The 10,105-nt window shown below is 66.1% G+C and overlaps 1 protein-coding gene across 6 annotated transcripts in view; it reads left to right on the top strand.

The window, feature by feature from the left end:
* The first annotated feature begins 891 nt into the window (after positions 1-891).
* The window catches only part of MAST3 (microtubule associated serine/threonine kinase 3), a 28,442-nt gene continuing 19,228 nt past the window's right edge, over positions 892-10,105 (top strand). Inside the window, exons 1-3 of one of the 6 annotated variants that reach the window (XM_064469252.1) lie at positions 892-987; positions 3,900-3,931; positions 5,460-5,549. In XM_064469252.1, coding sequence (XP_064325322.1) covers positions 949-987; positions 3,900-3,931; positions 5,460-5,549 — 161 coding nt within the window. In that variant the 5' untranslated portion in view covers positions 892-948. Of the gene's footprint in view, positions 988-3,508; positions 3,728-3,899; positions 3,932-4,465; positions 4,880-5,456; positions 7,927-10,105 lie in introns of those variants that run through there. The other 5 variants (XM_064469251.1, XM_064469255.1, XM_064469254.1 and 2 more) reach the window with 5 other exon arrangements.

Genomic DNA, 10,105 nt, shown 5'->3' with positions numbered 1-10,105 from the left:
TGGGCCATCCTGTGTGGTGCTGGGCCATGCCGTGCCGTGCCAAACCCTGCCACGCTGGGCTGCACTGAGCCAGGCAGACTGTGCTAGCCCTGGGCCATCCTGTGTGGTGCTGGGCCATGCCGTGCCGTGCCAAACCCTGCCACGCTGGGCTGCACTGAGCCAGGCAGACTGTGCTAGCCCTGGGCCATCCTGTGTTGTGCTGGGCCATGCCGTGCCGTGCCAAACCCTGCCATGCTGGGCTGTACCGAGCCAGGCAGACTGTGCCAGCCCTGGGCCATCCTGTGTTGTGCTGGGCCATGCCGTGCCGTGCCAGTCCCTGCCACACTGGGCTGCACCGAGCCAGGCAGACTGTGCCAGCCCCAGACTGTGCCATGCTGTGCCAGCCCCGTGCCGTGCCGTGCCGATGCCGTGCCGTGCCAAACCCTGCCATGCTGGGCTGTACCGAGCCAGGCAGACTGTGCCAGCCCTGGGCCATCCTGTGTTGTGCTGGGCCATGCCGTGCCGTGCCAAACCCTGCCATGCTGGGCTGTACCGAGCCAGGCAGACTGTGCCAGCCCTGGGCCATCCTGTGTGGTGCTGGGCCATGCCGTGCTGTGCCAAACCCTGCCACGCTGGGCTGCACTGAGCCAGGCAGACTGTGCCAGCCCCAGACTGTGCCATGCTGTGCCAGCCCCGTGCCGTGCCGTGCCGTGCCGATGCCGTGCCGTGCCAAACCCTGCCGTGCTGGGCTGTACCGAGCCAGGCAGACTGTGCCAGCCCCGGACCGTGCCGTGCCGTGCCGTGCCAGCCCCGGGCTCGGTGCTGATGAGCGTCCGGTGACGCGGCGGAGCCGCTGGGCGGCGCCCCCGGCGCACCGGGCGGCGGCGGCGGCGGCGGCGGCGGCGGCGGGGCGGACCGGGCGCACCGGGCGCACCGGGCGGAGCGGGAGGCGGCGGCGGGCGCAGCGGGATGGACGAGCCCAGCATCCTGCGGCGGCGGGGACTCCAGGTGCGCACCGGGAACCGGGCACGGCGAGCGGGGCACCGGCGGCGGCGCGGCGGGGGCGGGAGGGAGCCGGGGGGAGCCCAGACCCCGTGAACCTGGGGTGAGGTGGGTGCTCTGGGTGCGGGTCTGCAAGCGGTGGGTGCTGCGGGGGTGTGGGGTGGGTGCTGCAGGTGAGAGGTGGGTGCTCTGAGTGAGGGTGTGCAAGGGGTGAGTGCTCTGGGTGAGAGGCGGGGGTTCTGGGTGCGGGCGAGATGGGTGCTGCGTGTGCAAGAGGTGAGTGCTGCGGGTGAGAACTGGGTGCTCTGTGTGTGCAAGTGGGTGCTCTGTGTAGGAGTTGGGTGCTCTGGGTCTGCGTGAGCAAGAGGTGGACGCTGTGAGTGAGAGGTGGGTGCTGCGAGTGGGAGCTGGGCTCTCTGGGTGCTGTGTGTGCGTGCAAGGTGGGTGCGCGTGTGCAAGAGGTGGGTGCTGCGTGTGAAAGATGGGGGCTGTGCGTGTGAGAGGTGGGGGTGAGCAGCGCGTGACGGGTGGGACAGGAGCCAGGCACCCAGCACCAGGAGCGGGGCAGGGTATGAACCCCAGCCATGCCGTGGGGTGCTGGGGGTGGGGGTCACCTGCCTGTGCAGGGGCTGGGGGCTCCCATGGGAGTGCTGTGGTCCCTCCAGCCCAGGGCACATTGCTGGTCTGTGCCAAACTGCTGTGCCAGCACCAGTTTGCCCCTCCAAGCAGCTGCCCTCTTCATCACCCTGTGCTCCTGCCCCCGGCAGACCGAGGGGCACCCATCCTCCCTATCTGTCCCGCACCCCCTCCCCACAGGCACCCCAGCACCCACTGCCGTGTTTGGAGGGGTGATGTCCATGGCCCCCCCCGGCTTGCAGAGCTGAGCTCTGAGCCCAATTTTCCAGTTGACCTCAGGCCTCCATCCCCATCTGCAGAAGGGAGCCGCAGTAACTGGGGGGCCCAGCCTGAGCTGTCTGGGTGGTTGGAGGATGGCACGGCATTGCCTTCATCTGAGCTGGCAGCTCCGCAGGGCAGCCGCGCTCCGCCGCACACTCAGCCTGGGATGGAGCCCTGCGCGGGAGCTGCCTCCCCACCGACGCACCCGGACAGAGCCATGGCCGTGGGGTTCAGGGCTCTTGGCCGTGGGTGTCGCTCCCAGCAGTCCCTGTGGCCAGCAGACCCCCGGGGCCATGGCTGCACACCCGCATCCCCATGGCAGGAGGGGTGGGAAGGGGCTTCCGCCAGGGAGCTAATCCCGAAGCACTGACCCTGATGCCATCCCCGATGCCATCCCCCCAGGGATCGGCTGATGGTTAATCCTGGCTCCCACTGGGACCTGCTGGTGGGAGATGCACTGTGCTGGATGGGTGCATCGTGCACCCTGTGGGTGCTGACCCTGTGGCACTGCCCCGCATAGGTCCCCAGGGCCCTGGGAGGATGCTCTCGCTGTTCCTGGGGGTGCAGCATGGCCAGAGAGCCCCTGGCAGCGATGGGTGGGGATGCTGCACCGTGGGGTGGGGGTGAGTGTGGGGGACAGGGGTGTCTGTCCTCTCTCCCACTGTCCCATCTGCACATGGCTGAGCAAGTAAAACACTTGGCGTGACCCTCCTCTGCCTCTCCCTCTGCTCAGGGGCTGGTGGCCAGCGGCGCAGCCGTGGGTGTGGGTGGGTGTCCAGGCTGGGTGACGACAGGGCTGGGTGAGGGTACTGGGGGGCGCCTGCTCCACACAGGGACCCTGCATCCCCTTCCCCAGCCCAGGCATGGGGGTCACCCAGTGATGCTGTGTGCACTGGGACACCCACACCCACCCTAGGGACCTGTCCACTGCACCCACACCGCCCCCCAGCGCCCACGCCACCCTAGGGCAGATGCACACCCGTGGGCCCTGGGGGCTGGCGAGTCCCTGTGCGCCCAGGCATGATGTCACCCGTTGCCATGGTGATGCTGCTGCATCACTGCGTTGCAGCGTGCCCCAATCCAGGGATTTCCGCAGGGGCTGAACGGTGTGGGCAGCAGGACAGGGTGAAAGCACTCCAGGGGATGCTGGGTGTATGGGTGCTGCTGCATGCCCCCACATGGGTGGCAGCAGCCCCTGCCCACGTGGGGAATGTGTCTAAGCTGCTCAAGGGTATGGGGCTGGCGGGCACCGGTGGTGGGCACAGGATCAGGGCAACGATGGGGCATTAGCCAGCTCATGCACCCGTCGCGTGTGCCAGCACCCCGCGGCATGCCAGGGCACACACCGGCCCGGTCACGCCGTGCTCCTCGCAGCGTGCCAGTGGGATCTGTGCCGCTTTCTGTGTCCTGCCTGGTGGCACACGGGTGAGCACTGGGTCTGTGCCGGAGCCAGGCAGTGCCTGCCGCACCAGGGGGATGGCGTGGGCCAGGGTTCCTGTCCGCACAGCTGCCCTTTGTCCTGTTGCACCACCTGCAAGCAAACAGCTCTTGCAAGAAATATTCCCAGCAGCTGGAAAAATAAACAGCGTGGGGGCTGCCAGCTGCTCCCCACACCTGGGGTCGGGGGGACAGGGTGGGGGACAGGGTGCAATCACCACCCTGGGGCCACGCTCCAGGCAGGCAGCTGGGTGCTGCTCCCACTCCGCCACCCTCATGCCCTCGCTCCCGGGCCTGGCCACAGGGCCACCAGCCCTGGGGACCTTGGAAGGAGATGTCCCCTTGTGCTGACCCCGGGTGGGCATTTTGTCACCCTCACCTGGCATGGCAGAGCCACAGCACCCGCGGCAGGGTGAGCGGGGACCAATCCTGCGGTGACAGCCTGGTGGCAGGGGCCAGCTGCAGGCAGTGAGGATGCTGCCAGGCGTGTGACCATGGCTGGTGGGAGGTGGGGGTCCCATGCGTGGGACACCCCAACACCTGGGGCCACCCTCTGACCCTGCTTCTCGCTTTTCTCATTGCAGAAGGAGCTGAGCCTGCCACGCCGAGGAAGAGCGTAAGTCCCTGAGCTGGGCCACCCAGGGCACGGGACGGGGTGTCACCAGGAGGGACACGCTTGGGGATGCAACACCGGCACTGCGGGGGGCAGCAGGGACAGGTGGCGGGTGACACTGGGGCTGTGCCCAAATCCAGGATGGCATCGCTGTGTTCTCTGATACTGGTGGGACCTGATGTGAGCATGCTGGGATGTACTGGGGTGTGCTGTGCTCTGCTGCAGGTGTATTGGGGTGTTCTGGAGCGTACCGGGATGTACTAGGGTGTGCTGAGCCCTGTTTTGGGTGTATTGGGGTGTTCTGGGGTGTACTGGCATGTACTGGGGTGTGCTGTGCTCTGCTGCAGGTGCATTAGGGTGTTCTAAGCAGTATTGGGGTGTACTGTGGTGTACTGGGATGTGGTAGGAGGCTGTTGCGAAGCTGTGCTGGGGTTGTGTGTTGGAGCGCACAGGGGGTGTTTTGGGGTGTTGCAGAGGTAATGCAGGGGGGTCTTGGCGCTAGGCTGGGGCTGTCGGGGGGACCACGGGGCTGTGTGCCGGGGGGCACCAGAGGGGCACTGAGGCCGTACTGGGACTGTGTTAGACATACACTGGAGGGGCACTGGGGCTGTGTTAGGGTTGTGCTGGGGCTATACTGGGCCTGTACTGGAGCTGTGCTGGGGCTACGGTGTCGGATCCCCGGTACGGATTGGGTCTGCCGCTGGGCCGGGCCGGGGGCTGCCGTGCCGTGCCGGGCCGTGCCGTGCCGTGCCGTGCCGCAGGGGCGGGCCCGGGCCCGGCGGGCCGAGCGGGGAGCCCCGGTGGAGCCGCCGCTGCCGCCCGCCCGCGGGAGCCGCCCAGCGCGGGGGCAGCCGGTGCGGCGGCGGCGGCGGCGCGGGGAGCGGAGCGGGGCGGCGGCGGCGGCATGAAGTCGCGGCGGGACAGGCTTAAGATCCCTTCGCTGACCTTGGAGTGAGTTGGGGCCGGTACCGGCCCCGGGGGGCGGGCGGCGGCGCCCCGGGGCACCCCCATCCCGGAGCACCCCACATCCCGCTGCACCCCCATCCCGGAGCATCCCCCATCCCGCTGCATCCCTCTCCTGGACCATCCCCCATCCCGCTGCTCCCCTATCCCACTGCATCCCTGTCCTGGACCACCCCCCATCCTGCTGCACCCCCATCCCAGTCCATACCCATACCGCTGTATTCCTGCCCCCAGGCCGCCGGTTCCAGCCTTTCCTTCCACATCCACAGCCCCAGACCCACCGCGGTGACCCCCTCCCCTGGCAACACCGGACCCCTGGGTGTCTTCCCCCCCCAGCCTTAGACCCCGCAGTGTCCCTGCTGTCCCCTGCACTCCCCCTCCAGCTCTGCCCCTCTCCCCACTCCCTGCCCTCCCTGGCCCCCCGGCCCTGGGTCCCTGGCTCCAGCCTTTGCCCCCTCTGATCTTGGACCCCAGCCCCCTCCAGACTCCCCAGGCCAGCCGGGAGGCTGTGCCACCGGGGTGCCCACCAGCACCCACTGACACCGCACCGGCACGTCTTGCCTTGCAGCTTGTCTCCGAGCAGCCAGAGCCCGACGCTGCTGAGCCCCTGCAGCCCCTGCAGCCCCTGCAGCCCCTTACTAACCCTGCACCCCTGGAGGTAAGACCCCACCCCCAAACCCTCCCCAGGCACCGCAGCCACTGGCTCTGGGTCAAGAGGGACCGAGCAGGGAAAGGGGAGAGGTGGAGATGCAGGCAGCAAGGTGGGTCCTCCCCAGCATGGAGGCCCCAGGGGGCCCCAAAAGCAGCACTGTCTTCTGCGTGGCACATAGGGCAACGTGGCCGGGGTCTCTCCAGCCCTGTGTGCCCCAAAAGCAGCCTGGCTGTGCTGGTGAGCTACCAGCTGGTCCATTTTGGGGAGCCCTGATGGGAACGTTATCGCCATAGCTTGAGCTCAGGCCCTGAGCATCCTCGTTTCGGGGGGGGGGATCACCTCAGAATCAGGGCAGGTTATCGTGGTGGGAGCAGGGATGGTGCCTTCCTCTTACCCATCAACCTCCCTCGTCACCTCTTCTGCTTTGCCAGTGGCCCCCACCCAAAATGCCGTGAACCCCTTGGGGTACCCCGCCGGGTGCTGCCGTCACGGAGGCGGGTGGCCAGACCCTGCAGCACGTGCCGGCTGCACTCTGCCCTGGGGACAAGGTGCAGTGGGTGCACTGGCACCCGGCGGTCACACCCCGGCCCCGTGCCCCGCAGCGCCTGTGGGGCAGAGCTGTGGCTTGCCTGGCACCCATGGGTGACAACATGTGCCTCCGTCGTCTGCCGGGGGGAGCGGCTGGCACTGGGCGAGAAGGAAGCGGCGGGGAGCTCTGCCGCTGCTCAGCAACCGGCAGAGCCATTTGTTGCGGGCAGGCAGGAGCCAGGGCGCTGCCTGCACCCTGCCTGCACACGGGAGTCCCTGCCTGCTGTGCTCCCTCCATGAGCCCTGACTGGCCACCCCTTACCCGCAATGACTGTGGCACGTGGGAAAACAAGCGTGGCCACGCAATTGCTCAGCTGAGGCCTTGGGGAGGGCGTTTTTGGGATGCTCGGGATGGGGACGAGGATGACAACAGGCAGTCTGGCAGCACCCCTGGGTGTCTCCATGTGCTGGTGTCTCATGGCTGCTGGGCTGGAGGTAAGGGGAAGCAGCGCTGCCCATCCCGGTGCTGCCCTTTCACCATGCTGAAACCCTGCCCAAATCCACCAGCATAGGGATTTCTGGCCGTGGCATTTGCCGGCTGCCACCCGGCGAGCATGGCGATGCCATGCCATGTGGCTCAGGAGGCTCCGTGGGCCCCAGCGTGCTGCCGCATGGTGTTTTGTCACCGTCACTAAGGAGGATGGATGTCACTGGGTCTTTGCTCGGGATCTCCCCGATTAAATGTGAAAGCCGGCGTGGGAGGGAGGTTGCGGGGCAGTGGGGCGCTTGCCGGGGCGCTGCCGGAAGGTTGCCCTCCGAGCACGGTGTCCCGTGGGTGGCAGGGTGCCATCAGGGTCTCCCCGAGGGAGACCCAGGCTTTGTGGCCACCGCAGCTGACTTTTGGGAAGGATTTGTGCCCCTCCAGTGCACAAGTGATGGATGCTGCATCTCCATGGTAACTGTGAGCCCATTTTGGGGTGCTGTCCCATCTCTAAGGTAACTCTGACCCCATTTTGGGGTGCTACACCATCTCTACGGTAACCCTGACCCCATTTTGGGGTGATGCCCCAACTCTATGCTAACCCCAATCCCCCATATTGGGGTGCTGCCCCATCTCCATAGTAACCCTGACCCTACTTTGGGGTGCTGCCCCATCTCCATAGTAACCCTGACCCCACTTTGGGGTGCTGCTCTGTCTCTATGGCAACCCGGACCTCATTTTGGGGTGCTGCCCCATCTCTACGGTAACCCTGACCCCATTTTGGGGTGCTGCCCCATCTCCATGGTAAACATGGCCCTATTTTGGGGTGCTGCCCCGCCCCTATGCTAACTCCAAGCCCCCATACTGGGGTGCAGCCCCATCTCTATGGCAACCCTGACCTCATTTTGGGGTGATGCCCCATCTCCATGGTAGCCCTGACCCCACTTTTGGGGTGCTGCCCCATCTCCGTGGCAAACCTGGTCCCTATTTTGGGGCACAGGCCCATCTCTACGATAACCCCGACCCCATATCGGGGCGCTGCCCGGTTTCTATGGTAACCCCGTATGTCCCCCCCCCTCCTTTTGGGGGTGCTTCCCCCGTTCCCATGGTAACCCCGGCGCCGCCGGGCGGGAAGGGGCGGGCGGCGGCGGGAGGCGGCGGCGGCGGGAGCCCGGCCCCGGTCTCGGTGCCAGCCCCCGGCGCGGTCCCGGCCCCGCGCGTCCCCGGTGGCGCCGCTCGGCCGTGCCGGTGGATGCGGCCGGGCCCCGGCGGGGCCGAGCCGCCCGCGATGTCGGACCCGAGCTGCTGGGGAGCCGCCCCGGCCGGTTACCGGGGCCAGCAGGCCGCCGGCGCCCTCCTCCAGCGCTCCAAGAGGTACCGGGCGGCGGGGGCCCTGCACCGGGGAGGGGGGCCCTGCACCGGGGAGGGGGGCCCTGCACCGGGGCGGCGGGGGCCCTGCACCGGGGAGGGGGGCCCTGCACCGGGGGGGGGGCCTGCGACGGGGGGGGGCTGTGCACAGGGGTGCGTGGGTTGGGGGGGGGGTGTGTGTGTCTTTGCAGCGGGGGGCACCGTCGTCCGTGGGGTGCATGTTGGGGTGCACACCGAAGGGCGTGTTTGGGGGGGGTGTCTTTCCACCGAGGGGGCACCCCGGGGTGCGGGGGGGGGGGGCCTGTGCACTGGGGGTGCGCTCACTGGGGGTGCATGGGTTGGGGTGTCTTTGCAGCGCGGGTGTGATTTGGGGGTGTGTGATTTGGGGGGTGCTGAGCACTGTGGGGTGTGTGGTTTGGGGGGGGGGGGGGGCTGTGCACTGAGGGTACATCCTCAGAACCCCGAGGCTGCCTGGGGTGGGTGGGCTGTGCACCGAGGGAGGGGGTATGTTGGTTGGGAGCCCAGTGCCATGGTGGGTGCAGAACTCGGGGTCCTGGGGCATTAAGGGATGCACGTTTTGGGGTGCTGTGCACCAGTCCCAGGGGGGTGTGGGCTGGGGCTCTTTGCAGCAGGCGCATGTTGGGAGGGGGGGTCTTGCATGCACAAGGTGGGAAATACCCCTGTTAGCCCCTGTGCCAAGGTGGGCACCGCACCGATGGGATGTGTCCCATACAGTGACATGTCCTGAGCCAGGGTGAGGGTCCCCAAGGTGCCCGGGGGGGTGGGAAGGTGCCAGTCCCCTGCAGCCAGCCATGGGCAGGACTGCTGGGGGGGGGGCAAAGGGCTGTTGGCTTTGTCAGGGGCTACTGCATTAACAGGGTGTTAGCGGGGCTACCCCAGCTCTCCAGCTGCAACACCAGGCTTGGCACAGGTAAGAGGTGGGACATGTCCCCAAGGAGGGGGACAGGCAGCACTGCTGGGCTTGAGAGAGATGCAACGAGCACCCACTGAGCCCCCCGGGTGCAGGGGGTGGAGGCTGGCACCTCCATCCATCAGATTTGGGATGCTGTAGCCAGCCCAGGCATAAAACCTTTCCATGGCTTTACATAAAAAAGGTGTTTAAGACAGCGCGGAGGCAGAGGGGAGATACTCCCATTGTGAATGTCTTTTAATATTACTGTGGGCTGGCACAAAGCAACACGGTTGCTTAGCAAATTAATCCATCCAGCGCTGAATCCCAGCCCTGGGAAGGTGCCTGCTTCTCCCAAACTGCGGGTATTACAGCTGCCGATGCGCGAGGATGGCCAAATAGGACCCTTAATAAATGAGAAAAGGCGTTGGATGGGGTTTTCCAACCTGGTGTGGCCGAACCAGGGAGGCCCTGGGAAAGATGTATAATTGGAGAGATGATCTAGGCAGTCATCTGTCTCCAGCTGAGCGTGATGAGGCTGTAATTCTCATGAAGGGCAGAGGATTTTCTCTTCTTTCACCAGTATTCCTAGAATGCATGGCAAGAACCGGTCTGGCCTATTTTACAGTGGGCAGAAAGCATATGGTGTTATTTGGTGGGATTAAGAGGGCTGAGAGATCCTAATTTCCCATGGGGGGATGCTGAGATGGCTGGCGTGGGGCAGGATGGCTGGTGGTTCGGGAGCTGATGGAGCTCTACTCCTCTGTGGATGCTGCCTGTGGCTGTTCACACCTCTCACACCACAGAAAAACGTGCCAGCATACATAACCGTACAGAACAGGTACCGTTTCCTACCCACTGATGGGAAACTGCAGCACAGGCACGTGTAGGGATGCATCCCAAGGAGCAAAGCGGTTTCTTCAGGTTGTTCTATTTCAGTGCAAAGAAATAAATGTCTTGACACAACTTGGTACCCCACGATTCACTGCGGGGATTTGGGCTTTTGCTCTTGGGAGGTGCCCGGCGCGTTGCTCACTGCTTGGGGGCGGGTTAATACGAGCATCTGCAGTGCCAGGCTTTCAGCTGGGGTGGGAAGAGAGGCCAGGGCAGCTCTGCGGAGCGATGCTGGGTTCCTGGTGGGGTTGTGAAGATGTGGTGGGGTTGTGCACGGCCCGTGCCAGGCAGCGTGTTGCATTTCACCGTCCAGACCCTGGTCCCCAGCCTCCCCCATCCCAGCCATCCCCCATCCCAGCCTCTACCTCCAGAGGCGGTCGA

Source organism: Phalacrocorax carbo, chromosome 19 (genome assembly GCF_963921805.1).
Source record: "Phalacrocorax carbo chromosome 19, bPhaCar2.1, whole genome shotgun sequence".
Classification (NCBI taxonomy): Eukaryota; Metazoa; Chordata; class Aves; order Suliformes; family Phalacrocoracidae; genus Phalacrocorax; species Phalacrocorax carbo.
This window is presented reverse-complemented; position numbering and strand designations above follow the sequence as displayed.